Genomic DNA, 24728 nt, shown 5'->3' on the forward strand with positions numbered 1-24728 from the left:
TCAATTAGAGCCAAAATGAAACAAAGTACCTGCTCTCAACTGCATCATTCTTTGTATCCTCTCTTGGTTCAACATCATCCATGATACCGATATGAACGACGTGGTTCCCTTTGATGCATGTAGTCTCGAGCTTGCTGCTCACTCCAACGAGAATCTGATCCCTCATACTTATCGCCGTCTTCTCTTCCATCATCCCGCCTCTCCCTAAAATCCCGTCGCCGCCGAGCATCTTCTTGGAGATACTTGAAACGGTCATTATCTCTTCGGATGTCATGTTCATGATTAGAGTCGTTCAATCTTGCATGCTCCAGTGGTCTCTCGCCAATGCTGTATTTGTTGTTGGAAGTGTCACGTCGAGTTGCAAGACCAGGTACATGACGGACGCTGTGTCTTGGTACCTGGATGATGCGTGGTGGCTCTGCTCTCCATGGCTCTTCTGCCCGTGATCGGGAGTGGTATTTTTCCCTTGGCGAGCGGCTTTCTTCTCGGTAAAGGTAGTCTGGGGAGTTGAATCGCACACGTTGTCGTTGTGTGGGTTTATCACGTTCATCAGATTGACGGGAATCTTGTATGATCACGTTTCTGTGATGGTCTGCGTGTGTGCGTTTAGGACTTCGTCCTCGGCCTCGCTGCTGCAAGCTGTGGTCTGAACTGATAGATGATGGTGTTGTGCCTTCACTCTCATCCTCCGACCAACCGTTGTCGGATGACGAGGAGCTCTGGTCTGAGACATGATAAATCTTGATGTTATCCCTGGCATTTGGCTTCGACTCTACTATTGCTATCTTTGGTGCAGTTGGCTGTCTGCCTGCATCGTTGGCTCCTCTTAGTGCACCTGGGCCTGCTGGTGGCATTACCGGCGGAGCTTTTGGTACTGATAGAGGTCTTGGAACCTGAGGTGGGCGAAGCGGGAGTTGAATCGGGGGCAGCTTCGGCGGCTGTCCAACAGAAGCCTGCGCTGGTGCTGGTCTTGCGGGTTTCACAGTCTGAGGCATCACCACATTATGACTTGCTGACGCCATGCCACCCTGCCTTGGCACGTTCAAGGCATCTTGATAAGGTGGCTGTGTTTGAGGGACTTTAGGGGCTTGGGGTACAGTAGCCTGTTGAGTGATGATAGGTTTGGGCTGATGTTTTGGCCTTGAACCGGTCGTTGGGGACGCCAGTCCGTGGGCACTTGAAGGAACAGGACGAGGGAAAGTCGAGACGAGAGTAACAGGAGGCAAACATTCCGCATTTTTCTGGGGAGCTTGCGAATACTGGGCTTGCTTCGGCTGTTTTGGGAGCATATTCGTACCATGAGGTCTGGAGCCATGTCGATCAGCAGCAGGTGTGCTCACGAAGTATGCAACGACTGCTACTCTCTCCAACTTGGGAAACTTGTTTCTCTTCGAATGGCTTCTGTGTCTTCTGGAGCTCCGCTCACTTCTGTCATCTCCTCGTCGGCGATCATCTGCCGCCCGCCATTCAGATTCAAGCTGAGCCAGTTTATAGTAGAACCGAACATCACGGTCTTCTCTGGTCAGATCAGCTTGAACCTTGTCGATTTGGTCCTGAACGGCTTCATTCTTTTCCTGCTTCTTTTTCGTAACGGAAGTTGTGTTCTTCTGAAGCCAATCAATTCTATCTCGAATCATAGATTGAGACATGGGCTTTTCAGAGATGATGATCTTCTCCCAGGAGGAACCACTGGATGCCTTTTCAAGGCGGAGAGCCCTGTATCTTTGAGGATTTCTGCTTTGGGAAGTTTGAACATCTGGAGAACCATGTAGGTCCGTGGGGGGGAGTGGGGGATGGTGGTAGTGCTGTGTGTTGACAGGCATATATGCCGGGGGTCTTGCAGAGACGCCATTGCTCTGAGGCATGGAACGTCCAGAATGTGAGACTTGAGGCTGCTGATGCAGTTGTGGTGGGATATCACGAGGCATAGCCCCGGAGGGATGAAGATTGGCCATATTGTGATTGGCTTTGAGTTGGTGATTTTCAAATTCCAATGAGGGATTGAAATCGCCGAGAAGGGGAAGATAGGGCTCTGATATATACGAATGGTAACGGAGAGCTTGTATGGGCACAACTCTAGGGCAGTTGAAGACTCCTATCTCTACCACTTGTGCGATAGAAAAGTGAGGCTGCCGAGATGCTAAAGGATGCGTCCTAATAGAAAGAGGGAGGGTGAATGCAAGCTTGAAGGTGAAGAGGGGGCACAGCCGTACTGAGACAGGTGTGCCGAGCTTGTCTTTGAGCAAGCTTATTGCACTTGTTGATATGCGAACTGATGGAGTTGTCTTGTAAAGTTGAATGGTGGATGGTGTCTACGTCTGTCAATGAGACCAAGTGGGCGACTCAAGGTCTATTTGAACTCCAAGAGACATTGTACTGAAATACGTATCAACTTGGGGAATCCGAAGTGACGCGGCAATGATCAATTCGGTTGATTACAAAATTCAGTCCTGTACAACGGAATAAAATATCAAGTATAGCCAGTCCAACTCGCGAACCCTATCGTGGCCGCATCTTGACGGATTGAAGTGGTTCGCCCGCATACCCCCATTACAAACAGCCACTTACTACAGTCCAGCTACATTCAAGATGGCATCATGGCTATGTTAAGCTAAACCATAAAAGCTAGCCGAGACAGTCTAGTATGTTCGGTATATGATTGAGTTGCCTTTCTTTTCTTTGTTTAGATACTGTCCAACGTCAAACAACGCCTGGTTAATGCGGCCGGACTGCTGGCTTGCGTTGACATGTCGGCAAAATCCACGACTCAAATCAAACCTTCTCGAACGAGACTCCATTCCGTGCTACCGCATCTTGTCTCGATACGGCCACCGAACGATGAGGCACGTTGCCGAGAGGCTGACTCAAGCCGATCTGTGACTCGACACCGACAGCCTGTTCTGCTTGCGCGCGTCGAGAAATGCAAGCAAGGCGATCGCCGTTTCCAAGATGTGCTGATCTCCCGACACTCCTATGGCGAACCTCAAAGTCTACGAGGAGTGTTACTCTGCGCTCGGTGAGTGAGCTATTCGCGGCCAACGGACGATGATCTGGAGATCTTTACGTTGCGTAACAATTATCAAGGCGTGAGAGGACCCTGCATCGATTTCTTCGGGAGGATTGTTAAATCAGATAATTGCCTCAGATACACCAAGGCTCTGGCTCGAGATATCCACGAACATGTTGGGCGTTAACGTTCGTTGATGGGATATGCCCGGGGCTGCGCTGTACTACTACTTTTTACAAAGAACATAGCACAGCATGTTGCCACAATCGAGGAATGCAGAGTGGAATCAGTTTATGGCAGTGGTCTTACAAGTACAGTACCAGGGCGAAGGGCGGACAAAGGCTGACTGAAGGACAGGGTCAAGGTTGGACATATCGAGGAATCTTTGTGTCAAGGAGCTTGTAACTGGGAATAACCAGGAGCTTCTTGGTTGGCGCAGTAGATAGTTTGTAGCTTTACGGGAAAGCCTGGTATGCAAGCAATTGTCGTAAGCAGGATGATGTGCATGTCTAGGAAAAGAAACAGTCCTAGCACGTCAGTTGTAGAGTACGCATATCTCACCTCTACTCCAATTGGTACATATCATGATATCAGGACTGATCCCGCATGAAATGCATTTTCGGTGAAGAAATTTCTCACCACGTAATATCTAGTGACGATTGTAGGATCGTTCAATACAAAATGCAAATGGTGGCAAGTTGCAGCGTCGTTCTACAACTCTTCCTTGTTCGCTGGTGTTTTATGCACGATGATACTAGTGGCAGCTGTTCCGTTGCCCAAACACGCTAAGTTGTAATGGAAGATGCAAAGTGCAGACGATGTCGAGCATAGACATATGCGATGCATATAGAATGTAGGTGGAGTGACCTATGCTATACGTGGTTTTGCGGCGTAGGTTCATGCTGGTGGGTGGCTTACAAGGCTTCTCATACGTTGAGACTAATACAACCTGCCACATTAAAACGAGGCGAAAGTGGAAAAAAAGGTCAAGTGCCGTTGAGTTTCACTTTGTTTCATATAACTGGATGTTCGACTAGAAGCTCGAGTATGAATATCAGGTTCTTTTACAGTGCACAACAACACACTTTACTATACTCGTCTCTTCGGTACAACATTTAACCACCTCGTGGCCGTGTGACCTGTCAAGCATCCTCGAGTATAGAGTCCGATGGGCGGTACAGAATAACGATTGTGGTCAGGCAACTAGCCGTTGTCAGAACTGAGGTTACACCATGAATATGTATGGGAGGGTAAATACAAGGCAGCCTCAGTACACTGCACTTAGACACACCCTCGACTTGATCGAGTCTAACTATGATCGGGCGACCGAAACTTCTGCCTCGGGGTTGCCTTGTGAGGGGTTCCTTTGTTTCCGGGCGTTTTGCCCTCCTTTGCCTTTTTCTAATTTAACAAGGCGGCCGAGATACTTCCTGTAAGTCGATTGTAGATCTTTTTCTTCTAATCTACATGCGCAATGTTTGTGTCCGACTTGATACTCTAGTTTTAGACGAGCGAACTCGAGTCCATGTCTCTATCGTTGCAACATGGTTTCTCATTCTATCAATCCAGACTTTCTGGCATCCTTTAATTCTAAAAATTCCTAGTTCTAGACTTCTGGGTAAACATATTTACTAAATCCGACTGTGAACTGTATGGCACACCCTTCGTTTGCCTTGCCGTTTCCTTGTTGTTTTGAGGGGATCGTTCTGGTCGAGGCCAAATGAACCATCCATCCAAGTGCGTTGTCATGTCCTTCTTTCTTGTCTCTCAAGTTTGTTGCGTTTTTGCTATGGTCCAGTCTTGCTTGTATATCAATCTCGTCCGTCTATAACGGCGTATAAGTCCGTTCACTATGTATTTGACCAATCCATGTCAAGCAGCTTGAATCGCCAACCAACTTCCACGACGCAATTTTCGGTAATGGTTAAATCATTCAGCTCTAAAAACAAAAATAGGAGTTATCCTCACCGATATTGGAATGATATTGAGACAGTTGGCAGCTCTCTTCAACTGCTCTGGCAGCTACCCTAGACACAAGCAAACTAAAGCGATATCAACCAGGTTTGACAAAAAGTATGTATTCTTCTGCGTACGGAAATCTTCAAACTACAGTATTCACTTGTAGGCCTTAGTTGAATAGATAATTAGTCATGTAATCTAGATATCGTTGTCCCCACCATCTCTTACACGCAGATGAGAGGTACATATAACGACTTGAAGAACAGGCAGCAAAATGCTAGTAACCCGTCCCGTAAAACCCAATTCATCCACCGGACTGTTTGGTTTAGAAACAGGAATAGGTATAATAAAGGGATTTGTTGTTGGTATAGTTGTTGAAAGACCCAAGGCAGCAACCGTATTTGCCGTCCAGGCATCCATGCCCCATTCATCACCACAACCACCATCATCACCAATCAACAGTCTTCTTTCGAGCCAGTACCCCCTATTTATATATTAAATCAATCATGTAATCTTTCAGCGAAGTAGCTCAACAGCTTAACATTACATTACTTACTTTGTCCCCTATGGCCCCCCCTTGCTTCGCTTCCTTTTTGTTAGATGTTCGATTCCCATGTCTGTCAATGTCTCCTACTTCAAGGTGTATTCTTTTTATCACTTAATAACCAAGTTTATTCATGTAGATTTTATGAGCAGATATGGCTCCAGTATCCTTGCTCTTTCTCTCATTGAGCTATTACTCTATACCATTAATCATAACCACAAAAGTCTTAAGCCAGGTACACATATGCATTGCCCTCTCGCTCGATGTAATCCTTCTCAATAAGACTGGATGTAGCGTTAGCCGTTGAACAAAGACATCCGTACACTGTATCACATACCTTTCGATTTCCTTTTTGATCGCTGACGTGTCAATGCTGCCTCTCTTTTTGGTCAAGTTGATCACTTCTGCCACTAGCTCTGAATGGCCCATGCTCTTTCGACTCTTCATTATTCGCACAATTGCAGCTTGAGTTTCGAATCGTCGGTCCTGCACGATCCTTTCGTGTGTTGCCTTGTTCTCCTCCTTGGTCTCTTTGAGCTGGATCTGGTTAATCTTGACTCGGTACTTGGGATCTATAAAAGTTTTGTTGAATGTAAAAGTGTCAGTTGGCTTGACATCACGACCTTTCGGGTGCTTGGTCAGCACTCTTGCTTTGCCACATGCAAGCGACTGAAGAGTGCGATTAAGATCACCACCCTGGAGACCGGTTCCTGTAGCGATCTGCTCGTAGGCGAGGAAGCCGCCATCAGGTACGTTGTTGAACATCATAAGAACAACAGCCTGATACGCGGACACAAGGAGTTCCTTGGGAGCCTTGGCGAAACGGGCATTGATGGAGCAATGAGCTAATGAGTGCTTCCATGTCAACACACGGCCTGTATGCTTATTCTTGTAATACTTATCGAACCTCTCAATCTGTGTAGCGACCTCGTCAGGCAGATTGAGACGAACGTCGGGATATGTCGGCCAGGCAGCAGCCGAAAGAATCATGACAGACAGATCCAGGGGAGCCTTTCGCTCAGCGCTGCCTTGGCACCATTGCTTATAAGACTCCATTTCGTCCTTGCCCAACTCTTGATCTTTGAACATTTGCTCCAAATTCTGCGTAAAGTTGGCACCGCACTCTCCTCTGAGCTTGGTGAGCATGTTCCGCTCGGCATCCTGGCTTGCACTTCGACCCATAAGCAATCTGCGGGCCAGATCTTTCTTGTAGAAGGCTTCGAATGCATCTTTGCCTTCGATAAATCTGAAAAGCTCGAGTGCTTGGTCAAGTTGTCTGTCAAGCTCGGCGTCCTCATCACCAGTGCTGGCCTGTCCTTCTTTCTGTGCCGTTTCGCGATCCTTCAAGTCGGACAGGAGCTCCTTGGGTAGTGATTTCAGACCACCTCTCAAAAGCATATCGATGTACTTGGCGATCATCTCGCCAGTCTTTGATGTTCCTGTTTCCCAACAAGACGCAATCTTTCTATCGTTCATGAACTTGCCGAATGATTCTCTCATGGCCCAGAGAAAGTCCTCATCCTTATTGAAAGCGTCTCGAATCATGAGATCAAGCGAGCGTCGCAACTCCAGCAAGCGTAGAACCATTTCATCACCCTTTTCTTTGTCGCTGACTATGGCCGCTCCCGCTGTTCTGATGTACTCACCCCATGGAACTTTCATTTTCTTCTGAATCCCCGATAGTCGAAGCAAGTCATACAAAGCCTTCATTGACTCGACTTCTCTATCGGCCAGCAGCTTTCCTAGGTTGCCACCATTCAACAGCTTCTCGGAATAGTTGCTAATCAGGAGCGAATGAGCAGAATCCATAAGTTGCTTCTCCGTGGTGCTGTCGAGGTTGAACTGAATGCATCGGTAGTCTTCCTTCTTTAAAAGTTTCTCGCAAACCAGGATATAATCTTTGAGGCTGGAGGCGCTCCAGCCCTCGCCAAATTCCTTGAAATACTTTCGCGATTGCTCCAAGAAAAAGGGTTCAAAGTGTTTGACATAAACACCGAGAACGTATAGCATCATGATAGAATCTTTGAGCAACGTCGGCTCAGTTTGGCCGCCACCCCTTCGGTCATTTTCGATCAATTCGCATATACCCGCGATAAGGTTTGCACCTATAGAGCTCCTGTATGAGTGCGCCTGGGAGGAAAATGCTGTTTTTCGGAATTGACCAATAGCCATGTCGTTTATTGATGGATAGTTTTCTCGTAACAGATATGTACGGTCAAGAAAGCTAAAGGTGGAACGGATCAATATCTGAGAAGCAATTGATTAGTGTCTTGAAGTTGCACAGGCACATGAGACGTACCGTTTGCTTATTCCAGGTCTTCCATTCTTCCAGTGTACTCTTGAGGGTGTCGAGGTTCGAAGTTCGTCCATTTTTCTGGATCCTTGGCAGGACAATACGTTGCAGATGCACATCGACTCTTTCATTGAGCATCTGATATACCTTGGCCGGATCTCCCTTGCGACAAACATCCTCAACACCTCTGTAAAGCCTCTCGAGGGGAACATCTGGTGTCCTCCCTGCAAAGATTGCCTCCAAAGCACCGTCAAGCTCCTTCTCTGTCCGTTTGTAGTATTCTGCTACCTGATTACCTCGATTTGTCGGCGGTCGCAGGTTTTTGATCACCAATTTCTTAGCACCAGTATAGGGTTTGAAGGCAGAGGGCTGCTGCGTCAAGTCGATAGTCTCGGTCTCGGGCAGCTTGCCCCGCGCTTTTGCGGTAGTCATGTCGAAGCGCGCTCGCTTAGAGGTTGTGGCGAAGGGCGAAGATGCTGAGGATGACGAGTCTAAGCGCGGCCTGCGCCGGGAGGGAGAAGTCGACTCTGACGCCAAAGGTTGCATAGAGCGAATCCAAGCAATACGATCTTAAAAGTACGAAGCCTGAGACGAACAACCGCTGAAAGAGCTGCTATGGCCTCGGCTTCTCGGACAATTCAGTGCGCGTTCGTAGAATTGAGTTTAAGTTGGATAAGTGTGCGACACAGGTGCTATCGCCGTATTTCACTCGGGCCAAAGATCATTAAAATGTTTTATTGAAGATGTATGAAGCCGTTTCTCATGAGGATGAGGATGGCAACGCAAGACGAGATGCCTTAGTGCCTATGGAGCTGAGGTGGGTATGTCAGTTGGCGCACCTGAAAGATAAGATAACGGAATCTGGAGCTAGTGCAACCTATCTCCGACCTCAGAGGCGTCATCGGTTTATAGGCGACAAAAACAACAGAGCAATTCATGATATCCACGCCTCAGGGTATCAGAAACGTTGGCCGTTTGAGGCATAAGGGACGAAAGCAGTAGGTTAATTTATGCTTATTAGACCATGGTTTTTTGATCACTTATTTTTTTTACCCTAAGACTTTAGAGGTTAACTTTTCTATTACCTAACAGGCGATAAAAACAATAAAGCAATATTTATCGAATACTAGATAACCCGCTTTTGTATACCGCTATGAAGCTCTAATTAATCTATAAAGCTTATTTATTAGTCCCCCCTCTTCATCATGCGTATGCTGCCCATCCTGCATCGAAATGTTAGTTTCAGTCAGAGCTTCGTAGGAATATTGACTGACCGGAATATAAAACTGCCAAGTTGCGTTCATCGGTCGCTTGATTTATCAGATCATTGACTGTTGCAGTTACACTCAATGTCTTGGAAAGCTTCTTCCTCACGATCTCCAAAGCGCGGTCAGCTTCAGAAGGCTCATTGACATGCCCTGTAGCCTTCTTGTCCTTTTTCGTCTCGGCCTCATTTTGTTCGTCGTCCATGAGACTATCATCGTTGTGTCTTGCCTTTTGAAGCTTGGCCAATCTGAGTGGCGAGATTGACCATGTGTATAACGGATCGAAACGTAACACATCCAAAATTGTCATGATGGAATACTGCTCTTCTCTGAGAGCGTCCAAAGTGAACTCGCAACATCGGCGAAAGACTCCCTCTGTTTTGGTAATTCCCATTCCATCCACAATGTCCCTCGTCAACCGGAACGGAACCATTTCAGGAACTGGTAGAATGCGGCCTGCTTCAAACGCGACACCCAGATCAATGTGAACCACCTCTCCAGTTTTGTGGTCCAAAAGGATATTGTGCCCATGTCGATCGCCCAGGCCGAGGACGTGTCCCAACATCGATATGGCTGCGGTGCTTCTTGTGTATGCCAGCCTTTTAAGGAACCATTCATCCGGGTCCGTGAAATTCTCCATAAAGAAGTATCTCATGACTGGATGGAACTTTTCAGTGACTCTGCGGTAGGTACTGATTCGTGTCGCCACCGCTCTACCCTGGACCCCAAATATCTCCTTACGACAATGAGAGCCCTTGAGGTCCTTTGGATAGTATCTTTCATGAGCAGGCATCAAGAACTCGTGAAGTGGAATTGTATTGGGCACAAATTCAATCAATCCGGAAGATGCTGTGAGTGGAAGCACCTTGTAAGTTCTGATACTGAGGTTGCGTTGCTGAGTTGTCCTGTGAAGCTTGAGAAGAGATGACACGGCCGAAAAGACCTGTTCCATGATGGCGTCCTGTCGTAAATCGTCATGCCCTCCTTTGACAAGTTGCTTGTAGCGGACTCCATCACTTCCAATAGCTGTGATGATTTTAGGTGCGCTGACACCCGAAGCGATGGTCATGGTGGGTTCTAGCTTGGATATGATAGGCACCTTGGAGTAGTCTTTTGTTGCCGAGAGTTCGATTTGCATAGTTGGAGAAGGGATACGATATTTGGCTAGACAGTTGACGAGATTGTGGCCGGGTGTGGAATCTCTCAGCGGAATCTTTGCACCTGACTTGTACTTGTTTGGGTTTCGATCCATGGCGAGAGCATGGTAATATTTGCTTGTCTTGTCGATCGACAGCCAAATGTTGGCCACGGATTGCGTCTCAGCTAGGCGTTTGGCAACGCGTTCTGTTGCTCTGACGCGTAAGACAGCGACATCATCTTTTTGTTGTGCCTTTGCCTTTGTTCCAGACCATATTTGATACATGCCATGGTAGGGATGGTCCACGCAGATGTTGTAGACTAGCTCTAACAGCAGTTTCTGGAATGCGTTGTTGTGGTCTTGGAGTCGTGATGTCAGTTGGTTGGTGAGGCCAGCAAATTTTCTGGTTGGGACTTCCGATAGATGTCGCATGACTGCCTGGTTTGTGCTTTCCTCTTCCGATCGTTCTAGCCAAAGAGCTGTGAACCGGAGAGCATCGTTATTGTGTTCATCGGAGGCAATGAGAGATAAAAGATAATTTTCGAGACTCAGGCGAACAAACTCACTGCGCGTCTGTTCAACTCGTCGCAACTCCTGCTCATCAAGATTGAGCCATTGCTTCTCTTTGTTCAGAACATGTGAGTACCTGGTCTTGAGTTGAGTGTCCCTGGTGCCACTAATAAGGGTTTTCAGTTCCGATACTTCATCACTCTTTGCTTTCTTTAGGTTCTGGAGCCTTGCCAAGTCCTCCAATCCATCGGGATCTTGCAACTGCTGGTCGCAGAACATGGCAAACTGATGGAATACAGAGCCAGCTTGGCGACCTTGACCCTTGCCTTTGAGCTCCTTTAGCGCAGGCTCTAGATAATTCTTTTGAATATCATGTGGTTTTTCGAGGCGTGCAACAGATACCTGGTAACCAATCTTGGAAAGCAAATCAGATCGACTGACTGGGAGAGTTTGCCTCTCAAGCACAGAATCTTTGTCGATATCCTGCAACATACGAATGGACGTACTCATCTGCCCATAGTCCCAGGCAGAGTTAGCAGCCTCAACGGTGACAGCTGCATCCACATGTAGGTCTAGTGCTGTACATGATGGTATGAGCTTGGTGAGTATAGTGGAGATCTTGAGGCTCTCCTGCGTCGCTTGGTGATAGCGATATATCTGAGAAGCGGTGATCATTGACTCGACCTCCATCTGCCTTGCCGTAGCTGCGGAAAGTTTGATATTTGTTCGTAAGCTATCTTGTTGGCTGACCATACTCATCGTGGTGCTGCGACAAGACAAGATCTGACCAACACTCTCGTATCTAGAAATAGTCAGTGACATGCTGCATCTCAAATCGCTAATACTTACAATCCGCTTCTCATCCAGTCACTTCGGTTCTTGAACTTTTCAAGAAGGGCATCCATTTCGGAACTGTCGGAAACACCGAGAACATCGTCAAGCTCCGTCAACGAAGCTAGAGCCCCCAGACGTTTCCTCAGGGCCGTTGCGTTGAGGCTGTGGACTGCCAAGCTACGCATTGTGCGGCTAAAACCATCGTGTACAGCAGCCCTGACATTGGCGATATCTGTCGCTTGGTTAATGCTCTGGTACGCTTTAAACACCGTGACCGCATGGTGGTCACTCGGAGGTGCAGGCAGGTTCCAAATCCCAAGCTTTCTGGCTGTGTTGAAAGTATCTTCAAGGACAGCCGGAGATGTTTCCATGTTGTTTTGTGTTTGGAGGAACCAGTTTGAAGGACCCGACAAGCCAAGCGTACTAAAAGCTCTGACTAAAGCTTGTCCATCCGACTGAGCCACAGGATTTCCAAGGTGAACATTGCTGTCATACTCAGCACCTCGGAATGCAAGACTCATAGGGCCATCGTTCTCGTACTCCACGCGAGCAAGAATCTTTGACAGGCTAGGCTCTTCTGGCAGTCCGTAGTATGCATCTGGGTCATCAATGTTCTCAAAGATCGCAAGAAGAGTTTCGCTCATGTCCACCTCTTTTACTGCCGCAGAAGACGTTCGCGAAGAACGTGTAGTTTCTGGAGGGACATATTCTGCAAATAGCAGAGAAGTCTTGTACATGCCACAGCGCGACGCTACTGCAGCGACCAAGGCGGAGTCAACTTCTAGCCAATGCGATCTGTCGGCTATCGATGACTCCTTCGGATATTGCTGCGTCCTCAGGTATAATAGCATATTGATAAGTAGCTTCTGATTTTCCTTGGCTTCTGCATCTGTGCATTGGAGCCAGCTTTTGACTGCCACAGATAGTGGGCGCTTGGGGGAATGTTGTTGATTCATTGGGAAGTAAAGTGCGAGATGAACAACAAAGGGGAAAGCTCTCTCTGCAAAGTGCTCAACCCTAGCGAGAATAGGAGCAAGAACTGAGAGAATGATCGACTCTGGAATACACCGAGCGAGATGCGCACTCAGGTTCAGAAGCCAGTCCCTCGACGTAATATCTGTAGACCAGACATCCGGTTGATTCGGGGATGATGTGGGTGTTATAAGACCCTTATCTGATGGAGGCGATCTATGTGCGCCCCATTGAGATGTAACCAAGAGAGACTCCATCAAACTTTTTTGGCAGGCCACACCCAGTGGCTCATCATCTAGATTGTTGGCATCCGAGACGATGGATCTCAGGGCAGCTTCAGCCAGACCTGCAGTGATAGAATCAGGATTTGAGGTGAGGTCCTGTAGAAGATAAAGTATTCCGGTCTCTGAGCCATTCGATCCTGGTGCCATTTTCTGGTATTGGCTAAGATAGGATTCGCGTAGCACACCAGTTGGGATCTCCCCGGACGCCGAGAAGGCCCGGCCAACGACTCGACCTGCCCATGAGAGATATTCCTCGCTGAGGTTTCCGGTATCACAACTCTTCCACACAGCTGTTGAGTGATTCAGAGCATCCTCATCAGACTCAATAATGTCATCCTTTACCTTCTCAGGAATGCTGAAATCGCCGCAAAGAAGGCCGAGTGCGAGTTGTCGCGAAGGTTCGTTCAGTAGCTGATGATCTGCGCCTTCATCGGCTAGAATATCCAAAAGCAGTTTGCTCTCTGCGGTACCTCGTTCAGCGTTCCCGGAAGATCGAATGCGAGCGGCGGATTGAGTGATAGATTTGAAAGCACTCCTTTGCTCAAGATTCTTAAACATGGGCGATTCGTACTCTTCAAGATATTTGCTGATCCATGCATGGAACTTTTCTGCTTTACTCATTGTCGCTTTGAACTGACTTTCCTGAGTTGTGCTCGACTGGCTCGACTCTAAGAAGACTCGGAGTGATGCCAAGGTTGACAAGGCATACCCGGCAAGAAATGATGGAACATTGCTAAGGTGTCGGGCTCCTTCAGCCAGAAGATACTGGCTAATTCCCAGCGCATCGTCTGCACATTCGGAGTCGGTGATGAATGTGCGGGTAGCGTTCAGGAGCATTTCCAGGGGGTAGGATTCTAAGGCAACTGACCCACCAAGAGAAACCAGAACCCTTACTTTTCGAAGAACAGAACAGGCATGCAGAGGCCCTAAAGCCGGATGAACTGTATTGAGAAGCTTGCGAGCTATTGAAACAACCACAGGAGGCGTCCACAAATCATGGAATTGGAATTCTGTATTTTGACAGAGTCTGTGAAGTTCGTGGATTAGGTACTTGGCTTTGAACATTGGCTGTTGGTTAGCTGGTAACTCGGCGGGAGAGTGAGAAATGGCCTTCACAGCGCTCAGGATCTGACCAGCATAGTCGAGCTTGAACCTGGCAAAGACCTTTTCAAAAGAGTTCTCTTGATCGATGAGGTCGAAGAACAGTGCTGCGATGTCAATGAAATTGATATGAATCAACTCCATATAAGCCGTGCGTCCAAGCAACTTTTTGACATGTGCCTCGCCACGCTCCTTGTCATCGCCTCCATTCGAGTCACCAAAAATCATGCTATAAGCAACAGCAGTAGTGAAATTCTCACGGACAAGGTCGCTCTCAGAACTGCCCAGGAGGCGGCAAACTTCTGCAAATGTCTGATCCTGACCACGCATCACAGTTAGCCCAACGACTTCGGACTGTGCAGATCTGAGAAGGTCTCCAAGCGTCTTGAAGCCAAATATAGAAAATGGAATATCTTCTATGAGGTCACATTCAAGCCAAGTGTATAGAAGTTGCCGAGAGAACAGCCGGAACAAAGCCTTTGGCGACCGCAGGCTCAGCGTTCTCGACACGTTTACCAAACATCGAGTCGCATAATCCATTGATCCCGGAATCTTCCCTGGCGTCTCGAAGATATGATAAGTGCACCTCCGAAGCAAAGTCGACCATCTGCAGGCAAGGTTCGACAATACCAATAGACGAAAGGCAATGCCAGTAGTGTCCAAGGGATCAGTGGGCAAGCTATCTAGAACATCCACAAACACTTCGTCATGAAGCTTGAGGACAAACAAGTCAAAGATGTCGGCAATCTTTTGCGAGATGGTGTATTTCACCGTCATTGGTCCATTTTTCAGTATGTAGAGAAGACAAGTTCGTGGGGAATCAAGGCCCTGGTCTTTGCCATATTCCGTGTTGGTTCGTAATAAAGTGAAGAGTAGCTGGACCATTGACATTTGGGCGCCGGGCGAAAATATGTTCGAAGTCAAACAGACCTTGATAAAATGATAGTAAAGGTCGCCAACCCTTTCGGAGAGATGGCTTTTGTCATTCAACCAGATAGGATGCAATCCATCGATTACTCCGATGCAGATGCTCAAAGCAACTTCGGCACACTGATATTCAGTCTTGGACACGTAGCGTCCAAGCCTTTCAACAATTGACAAAGCGTTTTCTGGCGTAATAACAAGATCAGAGCCAAATAATTCAAGCAGCAAGCTTTGACACATCAAGAGGTCTTCGTCGGGCATCTCGATAAAATGCTCTACGTATGTATTGGGGACAAGGCCAATCTGTCCGATATCATCATCCAATATGGAAAGAAACCGAAGCCGGGCCCTTGCCTCAGTGTAGAAAGCCTGCATGTCCAGCTTCATCTGAATATTGAAGCGTGGGGTTACCACTGGCGCATGCACTGAGCTTGCCCGACTGCTTTGGGAGTCGAAATCTCCATCAATATCCATTAAGTCGATGCTGCCGTCGGGATTCGTCTGATCGTTTTGCTGGTTAATAGACTTCCATATTCTACCGAACAACTGAAACAGGTCTGGGTTGTTTGCGTGCATTCGATTTAGACTCGACGTTGTCAAATCGGGCATCACAGCTCGAACGGCTCGTAGGATTGAATCGACAAAGGCTGTAGACTCCATTGACGTAAAAGCAGAGTTCAGCGCTTTGTCGAGAATCTCCTTCAGAGTGGACTCAACTGACGAAGATTGAGTCGAGTTTAGATCGTTAAGTATGGGAAGTAGCAGAGTTCCAGCCAAGCAGGCTGATAGAAGACTTTGAAAGCGATCAAACGTTATTTGTATACCGCCTTCGTTCGTTTTCTTAGTCCAGGATGTGCAGAGCTCGGATAGATCACTCAGCTTGGGGTAGAACAGTTCGAGTGTTAGCTTCTGAGAAGCATAGCGCGTATTGGCATCGGCCAACGAAGCGGGATCAGATAGCCCTGAAAGGTCGCAGCAGCCAGTGGGATCGGCATCATGAGATTCATCTTTTGCGAGGAGAACGTATCGAGTAAACGCCTCAGTTTGCTTAAATGAGCTCCATGTCTCAGTTAATGGGCCTCCAGAAGCCACTGGATGGGAGTTCAATTCAAGAGGCGCCATCCCACAACAGGCCCGAATCAAATTCACTAACTGAACCGGTTGAGCATGCATAGAGTGGTAGGATGCAAACGTAGATTCGTCTGTAAACTCGTTAACATGAAACCCTCCGTAAGATAATCCATACTCACTTGGATTCCAACGAAGAAACACCCATCGGATGATGTGGTGACAGGTACTTTGACTTGCGCTGGGGATTCGGGCGTTTCGTAATTGAAGGACATGTAGCATCAAGCTAATAGATGTGTCACACAGAACACTAGGCCCGTTGACATCTGCAGTCGTGACAATGTTATTGATGTCTGCGGAGATTGTATGATAAGGTAGAACGTCGGCTTCAAGTATCGCATGTAGGAGCACGCTGGCCGCTCGACTTGTTCCTGGCAGGCTGACGGAACGTGTAGCAAGATGCCACAATTGGCGCCAGACATCTACTTGATCGTGGCAGACTTTCGATTTACTTATACAACTGAGGAATGTTAGTGATGCACACTGACATGACTGTTTTGACGTAGTCTTCTTACCTCGCAGAGGCTACGAGGGCCCAAGAAGCCGTGACAGGGTTCTTGTCAGTTGCCAACGATACCAATTCAGGTAGCAAGTCAACGAGTTCGTCACGGCTCAGTGAGTTGTCAGCCAAGAGGAACGGAATCATCTGTAAAGCAGTTCCCCGAACTGCTACTTCAGCAGCCTTGAGCTTAAGCCGGATGCGACTCATATGGATTCTCCGCCTTTTCCTTGGCTGCTCACTTTGTTCTGCATCGTCGGTCGGGGTTCTAGAGTGAGGCAACGCCATGATTCCTTCCAGAAACGCCAGGTTTTGAATGATAGCCCAATGTCCTTCTCCATAAACGTTGTGAGCGCGGAGGCCGAACATATTCAGCTGCAGTCCGTATGTCGGCAAAGAGGACAAAGCAAATGTGATGTCGCTCATTTGTAAACGGACAGCCTCGCCACGCCTTGAGTACTCAGACCAGATATTCTCAGCCAGATCCTCGAGGTCCAAGCGAACGTTTTCGTCCGAGGATTTCACGAATAAATTTTCAACGTGAAGGTGCATCAAGAAAATGCTTCTAGAGATCTCGATCCTGAGCGCTCTGATGACTTCGTCTTGAGAGACCTTCTCAGATCTCCACCAGTAGCTCATGAGCGGCAATATGCTTTGCACAGCAGAGTTGGCATGTGCTAAGTCATCAGCATTTGTAGTAGTGAAGACTGCATTAATAATGGCGAACGCCAAAGTCTGTAAAGAGCCGAGACTCAACTGTTTCAGACTCAAGACCCTGAGTACTACTGGCGTAATATCTTTGTATAGCCGGAGTATCGGCGCGTTGCCGCCTATGACAAGATAGTGCAGCCCTTCTAAAACATCTTTGAGAAGACCACCCTCTCCAGGTGTAGCTCTTCTTTGGCTTTGAGTTGAAGGTGTGGATCGCCCAATAGATCGACTGTATCCTGACCCCGGTGCTGGTGATGATCGAGCCAGAGCTGGCGATGCCCGAGCCAATGACAAAGTTGAGATATCTGCTTCATCAGGAAGGAGATACTGGGCAACGTCGAGAAAGAAGCCAACACAAATTTCCCAGTACTGGCCACCTTTTCTGGCCAGTACTTCCACATGTGCAGGCCTTGAAAGCACCTCGGTCAAAGCTTTGATGTAGTCCTGGAGTAAAGGAGGCACGAAATCATCGCTATTAGGTCCAGGGAGAACTTGAGTGATGTGATCCACGATCGCCAGTAGCGTCTTTCGTCCGATCGTTGACTTGCCGCGTCCTACAGCCATGCGTACGGCCTCGGCGCATTTTGATAAACGACTTGTTGTAGAATTCAATGATGAATGGGACTTTTTCTTGTCATAGAGGACTGGCTTCTCTCGAAGCACGAAACTGAAGATTGCTTCAAAAATCTCATGGTAGCTCTTGTCGCCAAGGTCGGAACTTAACTGTTAGGAGGCGCTGAAAGGGGGCATTTCTGTGCTTACAGATTTGTAGATCGGTTTCGTGGGTTAAGAAGATGCGACAACTCTATTATTATGATTGTTAGTTCAATACTAACAAAAAAATTCGAGGAAAATAGAGATGAAGCCATCATGCATACCATCCACAGCCTTCTCGCGATCTCTGACTGCGGCGGATTTTACATCACCTGCATTCTGTCAGTTTTTGTAACGAGGCTTTGGTTGGTATATACGAACGCGCCAGATTCATAACATTATGAGAGGCCATTGTGGGCGACTACAAGGGTGATCGACTTGGTCTTTCCCCCTTCATTGGAGCTCAGAAATACGTCGTTTTCCCGTGTAGTTTAGGAAAATGAAGTGGTTGCTTAACGAGTGAGACTGTAGAGGCTCGTACTTATAAAGCGCGACTGACACCTACCTACCTCTCTACCTTAGTACCTAGGGAGGTGAGATACGTACGCCCTGAAATTACCCCTACCAGGCCGTCTGAAGCCCAAGAGACGAAATTAGTGGGTCAACTTATGCCACTTAGATCACACTTCTTAGGCCGTTTATTTTGGTAACCTAAGGCTTAGGACGGAATGAGCTGTGTAGCGTTTTTGTTGAAATCTGGTTCAACTGTACGGCCTTCTGGCCTTACTGACGATTTCACTGTTTACTTCATTGTTGTATTAATGGGTTTACTGGGAGATTGTTCGTCTTTATTGGCTTTTGAAGAGGGAAAATCATCCACGAGCTGCCCGAGCTTAGACTAGCTACAGAAGGTACGAACAACCCACTGCTCATGGTAACCTACAACAGGCGGATTAAAGGTTGACTCCAACATGATAGTAAATGAATGCTACTTACTATACAAATTTCTGTTGTAACAGTCATAATAGTAGCAGTGACACCGTGACGATGCTTATACAGGCAGCTCTAGGTTGCCTTACTGCAATACTGTGGTGACTAGGTAGGTACTACCAACTCGTTATCTGATCATCCGGGCACAAGAAAAGTTAGTCGCCAGAAACATAAGAGACGAAATTAGTAGACCGGCTTACGCCGTTTTAGACTATGGTTCTTAGGCTATTTATTTTGGTACCTCAGGACTTAGGAGGTGAACCTTTCTGCTACCCGCTGCCTGGTAGTTAGGTAGTTGATTGTTACCTCTGGTGGTTGACTTAGCCTGCAAGCTACCTCAGCTGGTAGGCAACGGCAGAAAGCCACTCACCGCCTAAAACAATCATGCAGCAAACCAATCAAATAGCTTGGTGAGCTCTCTAACTGGGGAAGTCAACAAGGCTGGAGTGAAGAATCTCAAAACCACGACCGCTAACAACAGTCGACAAAAAGATTCAGTATTTACGATTCGTCACGCACCACGGTGCAATCTTCTCAGCTTGCATCACCCGATAGCTATTGCGTCTAGGATCAACATGCGACAGTCTTGAACCGCAAAAATGGCCGAGATCACCGCTTTAGATGCCCTACAAGCTTTCCACCAAGGGCTTCTATCATTACGCGAAGGTCGCGTCGAGGGCGCAGAGACGCTAGGAAATGAGTTCCTAGTCCAAATTTTCGAGACTGAGTTGGGGAAGTTCTGGGATAAGCCGGCGAGGAAGAGCGACAATAGAAACGCTGTCAAATCTGGTAAGGGATCTACTGGCGCAACAACCATCATCCATTCCATCTAACACAAAGCCTAGGCAAGGTTGTCATTGACGGTGACGAGTACTCGATAAACGATAACTTCCAACAAGACGTACTTACCTTTTCCGACGAAGTAGAGCTTGACGAGCTTGAATCTACCCGATGTTTACTGGAGTCGCAAGAAGACCCTAATACGCTGGGCCGATCGCTCCTCGAGTGCGCCATCATCCGATTTCACCAGCAGCGAAAGTATGTTCTCGATATTGTGCGACTTCTCCTCGAAATAGAAGGTCTCGACGACGATATTGCCGATGCGGAAGCCCTTGAAAGCGTCAAACTATATGTTGCTGAACGCTTGCTTCAGCCCAGTATGGGCGCCGACACTACGAAAAGAATCGTGCCCAGGTGTATGACTTCTATGAGGGAGATCAAGGCGTGGCTTCAGAAGATAGGGGACAAGATCGCTGCGGCCCAGACCCTAGGTCAGACTACAACTAATGGCGTCTCCGAGCAGATGGAGACCATTGAGTTCTCCAGGGTCAGTTTGATGCAACAGCACGAATTGCTGGGTGTTATACTTTGCCGGAGTATTGAAATGAGACAAGGATCGACACAAGACTTTCTCGACTTTGTATCTCTTCTCCAAAAGGTAGACAGGTATGATGCCTTGCTGGTTCACCTCGTTCCATCTATCGGAGCATACATTTCAGTTTTCGGGTCTGCTGAAGGTGGATACGATCTCATCAAGGCCCGCGAGCTGCACGGCAAGCTCTTCCCTACGGACAGTTCTCCATGGCCTTTGTCACAGCTGCAGGCCGCTTTCAGAGCTTGGTGGCTTGCAGAGTACAGTGGCTTCTATGTCGATGACCCCCCTGAGGCAGCAATCCCCCCCAATACTGACTTGGACGAGGAGGACCGACAGCGATCAAAAGCATTCCTGGAGTCTCTGAAGGACGGATCTTTCGACTTCCTGCTCTCAATTGCGGCTGATGTTAAGTCTCCGGATTGGCACGACCCTGTAAGAGCCGGTATGCGCAAGTGGCTGCAGCGAAAGTCGCCTGCACTTGCACCCGATGCAATTCCTTTCGCCGACTTCTTCCAGATGAGTCTTATGCTACAGCTTGAAGTGTTTGTTGACGGCTTCATTTCCAACCTTCCCGATGTGTTGCGCAAACTTCGCGTGGAGGAGGACGAACAACGCCAGTCTAGTCAGACACATGAGCAGGATCTAGATCTCGAAAGGTTCTTATTGATAATTGCATATGCTTACGAAGGTCGACCCGATGCTGCCATGAATTTCTGGTCTGACCCCGATAGTAACCTGGCTGGTTTTATGCATTGGGCCTCTCGCAGGGCGTCGACGCCTCTGGTGACAGCGTTCTGCGAGATGCTCCAGGCTATCTCGGAGAATGAAGAGTGCGCTTCTGCTGCACACGAGTTCCTGATCGACGAGGGCCACCATTCATCTGGAAAGATGAGAAAATCACAGTCATTAACATGGGCTCAAATTTTCAAGGAGTTGGACTTTTTTTCTGCCAAAATCAGGCAAAAACCGGCGCCACCTCAGGCTATACGTTATCGTAACGAGAAGATGAGCAGTGATCAAGCAGAGACCGAACCGGAGTCGGCCATGATGCTTGAATGTTACCTTCGTCTGATGTCAAAGCTGGCTAGTGAAAGTGAGACGACACGCCAGTTCCTTCTTCAAAACCCCAACTATAGCCTCGTCGAAACATTGTTTGAGCTTGCTAGCAGCAACATTCCACCCCGGTTACGCGGTTGTACTTTTATGGCTCTCCGAGCTCTGATGGCACGCAAGTCGCTACCGGAGGGTGCTCTTATGTGGAATTGCCTCGATCAATGGGTCACCGGAGAGTATTTCCTCCACCCAGTTACTTCTCATCGCCAATCGCAACAATCGCCTAGCGTCTTCATGGAGCGTATCTTCGACGAGATTAGCAATGGATTTGAAGACCCCGAATCTTTTATCCAGCTCCTTCTTTCTCTTATATCCCCAGCTGTGGACAGTAGTCCCCTTAACGACGGACTGCCATTTCCAGAAAATCTCGGCTCTTCCTCTCGAATGCCCGGTATTGAGATCTATGTCGACTTCGTAGTGGGCTTGGTATTCGCCCAAAAGGCCAACGACCTTCAGGATGTCAACCAAACTCGCGTCTTACGTCTTAGTTGCCTGGAGTTTATTCTGATCTGCCTAAACACCTTCAACGAAGATCTTATCATCATGGCGAATGAAACAAATATCAACATCGATAGCGTCATCGCAACTACCGACTTGGCGACCTATGTACGCATGCATCCTTTTGCGAGAGTGATGGAATGGATGTTCAACGACAAAGTTATGGCAGCTCTTTTTAACACTATTCATCAAGAGTCCGCAGATGTGGGAAATGCTTCGCCAGACTCTCCTTTAATTCTTGGCATCCTGCGCGCTGTCGAGGTTATCAGCAAAGTCCTTGATCTCCAAGCCACATATCTTGAGCTTGTTCGGCCTATTATCAAGCTTCAGTCAAATCAGCGCCGACCACCCGTAGCAAATGCTGCATTCGCTTCATTTGAGGATGGTTTGGTTACACGACTGAACCTCGTTGTTGATTTGGGTAACTACTGTGGAATTGGACACCCAGAGTTGACGCTGGCGTGCCTGAAGCTGCTTGAAAAGATGTCATCATCCTCGAAGATTACCGCTGTCTGGTCAGGATCCAGTCGGCAAATGCACCGCAACAAGGCTATTGTTGCCCTAGAAGCGAATGGTGAACACGAGACAATCTCACGATCCTTTGTCTCGGAGTTGATAACCCCTCTGGAAACTGGGCGTGAGGCAGACTCCCCAGCTTACGTGACCAAAATCTACATTCTCGACTTCCTATACCAATGTCTGCAAGAAACACCCCGCAAGCCTACAATTGCTCATCTGCTGCTTGGTTTCAAGTGTGGTATTGACTCTCTTTCCGTTGAAGCCAAAGGTGCTTTCGCTTCAAGGACATCTCTTTTCCACACAATACTGAGATTGCTACTTGAAGCCCCCTCTGGTGATGCCCAGGGAATGCGACAATGGCTGATCGCCATCAAGTCACGCGTAATGCGCATCTTGCATATCCTTTGGAGCTCTCCTTTATCCGCCCCTGTGGTGGTTGAGGAGCTTCGCGAAAATGAGATCCTCTTCCACCTTTTGCTTCGTGAGACAGTCATCAATCCTGACTTGCCTTGGGAGGGTGAGAACGTCGCTCTGGTCCAGTTCCCCGTCACAGATGGAGCTGTGGCTTTGATTGACTTCTTGTCGCTTCGAAGCATGAGTCTGGAATACGTCGCGATGGAACTTTGCAGCATAGCCCAAAATCGCATGCCGAGTGTCAAGCGTCGCATATTTGAAGCTTTGAATGGTCAGATTATTGGGGAAGGAAATACTCCTATCCCAATTCCTACAATCTTTGATCTTTACGACTTCTTGCTCCCGGAAGGTGTCTGGGAAATCCCATTACCTCCCCTCCAATACTATAAAGATCTTGACCTGACATCTTGTTTGGAGAATGATACTGACGGTAACCAAATTTACAACGTCGAGCGCGTCAAGGAAGTTCTTCTACTCAAGCGTGGCGAGGCCCACGATGCGGGAGCACTGGTTGCAGCCCAGGATCTTGTTGCTTTCGAACGGGAAGAGAGCATGATAATAGAGTACCTCATTTCCTCTAATCGACAGAAGCAACTGACAACACAAAGTCTCAAGGTCCTAAAGACATGGACCAAGCTGCTTTTGGTCATGGTCGAATCAAACGACTTCAAGGGCTCAGCACAGATCTCCTTCTTCCTGCAGGCTTTACAATCAATTCTGCCCAGTTTGGAAGCATTTGCTTCCGAGCGACCGGATGAGGCTTTTGAGCTCGCAAAATTATCCAAGATTCTGCTCTTCAAGCTCGATCTTTCCGCGTCTGCAGATGACAAGCAAGGCTCGGCCATTGGCAATCTGATCAGTGACAAGCTCTTCCAGCTCTTCCAGATCTGCCTACAAGCCATCGGCAAGTGGGCTGGAACGCCAGAGCTGAGATCCATCTACTATAGCATCTGCTACCGCTACTTGACTGGCATGGCTGACCAAGGGCCACTCACGTCCAATCGACCCAAGACCATCAAGACTATCCAAGTATATGGTGAGCGGTTGCTCAATGTTATCTGCGATGATGCGTACGGCGGCGAGGCGCAGTGTCAGACATCGGCACTCATCCTTCTTAACGCCTTGATTAGCATGGGTCACCAAGAGAGTGAAGATTATGTTGTTGAGACCCTAAATCGACTTAACTTTATCGGGATCTTGGTCGATTCGCTGCGAAATATTATGCAAGAGTGGCAGGAAGTCTTCACATCAGGTTTGTTACGTTGGCTGCTATCATCAAAGACATGGCTAACTCCCTAATTTAGGTGCTTCTGAGCAGCAGAATTATCAAAACGCACGTCTAGCTCTTCTCCTTGAACTTGCTCAAACTCGTTCTGGGGCCAAGTATATCCTACACTCCAATCTTTTCCGTGCCCTTGAGATCTCTGGCCTATTTGAAGCGGACCCTGAGCTGCAAATTAACAACACAAACCCGCGCGCTCTCGAGCAACACTATGATCTCCTTGCCCAGGTTGTGCGCATCGTGGGTGCCGCACTTGTTTCCCGTGGCAGCCACAATGTTGTTCAAGGCCGCCGGTTCCTCACCGATCATCGTATGCTTGTCACACATACACTCAAGCGCAGCGCTGGCATCGGAAGTGGGAACGTGGATGAAGGCTTGGACCAGAAGATAGAAGAGTTGGCTGAAGGTTTAATGGTTATCATCGCAGCGACACGATTCCTCGAGGTAGACAAACCCCCGTTACACATCACTAACATAATGAACTAACGAGGAATCACAGTTTGAGAACGAGGGCATCCCCGAGCTTACGCAGCAGAGCCATGGGCTTTTCCACTAGGCCAAATACAACAAGAAGAGGGGGTACTTACTTGTAGTATATCGAGATGGGATATAACGTTGCAGAGCTACACGGCGTTGACAGGAAGGAATGGATAATGTTGAGTATGTGGTTTAGTTAGTGCAAGTGAAATAAATAATCAATCACCTTGGTAGACGATAAAAAGAACGTCATTCTACGTATCAACTTGTTTATAGAAGGGCAAAAGGCTTTAAAAG

The 24728-nt window shown here is 47.9% G+C and overlaps 4 protein-coding genes across 4 annotated transcripts; 1 reads left to right on the forward strand and 3 right to left on the reverse strand.

Moving 5' to 3' along the window:
- Positions 1-74: 74 nt before the first annotated feature.
- FSST1_010825 (uncharacterized protein) lies at positions 75-1955 on the reverse strand (the record flags this gene model as incomplete). The annotated part of the gene is made up of 1 exon (XM_083233896.1): positions 75-1955. One exon carries the CDS (start codon positions 1953-1955, stop codon positions 75-77), a length of 1881 nt encoding a protein of 626 aa, XP_083080521.1.
- A 3781-nt stretch (positions 1956-5736) lies between these two features.
- FSST1_010826 (cullin family protein) lies at positions 5737-8235 on the reverse strand (the record flags this gene model as incomplete). The annotated part of the gene is made up of 3 exons (XM_083233897.1): positions 5737-5794; positions 5848-7757; positions 7810-8235. The coding sequence occupies 3 exons, from the start codon at positions 8233-8235 to the stop codon at positions 5737-5739; spliced, it is 2394 nt and encodes a 797-aa protein (XP_083080522.1).
- A 771-nt stretch (positions 8236-9006) lies between these two features.
- FSST1_010827 (uncharacterized protein) lies at positions 9007-18175 on the reverse strand (the record flags this gene model as incomplete). The annotated part of the gene is made up of 7 exons (XM_083233898.1): positions 9007-9026; positions 9078-11518; positions 11566-16419; positions 16475-17887; positions 17932-17974; positions 18048-18095; positions 18145-18175. 7 exons carry the CDS (start codon positions 18173-18175, stop codon positions 9007-9009), a joined length of 8850 nt encoding a protein of 2949 aa, XP_083080523.1.
- A 1177-nt stretch (positions 18176-19352) lies between these two features.
- FSST1_010828 (nucleoporin Nup186/Nup192/Nup205) lies at positions 19353-24510 on the forward strand (the record flags this gene model as incomplete). Its single annotated transcript, XM_083233899.1, has 4 exons — positions 19353-19542; positions 19599-23924; positions 23977-24398; positions 24454-24510. 4 exons carry the CDS (start codon positions 19353-19355, stop codon positions 24508-24510), a joined length of 4995 nt encoding a protein of 1664 aa, XP_083080524.1.
- Positions 24511-24728: the final 218 nt, after the last annotated feature.

Source organism: Fusarium sambucinum, chromosome III, assembly GCF_050947815.1.
Source record: "Fusarium sambucinum isolate potato_lamoka chromosome III, whole genome shotgun sequence".
Lineage (NCBI taxonomy): Eukaryota > Fungi > Ascomycota > Sordariomycetes > Hypocreales > Nectriaceae > Fusarium > Fusarium sambucinum.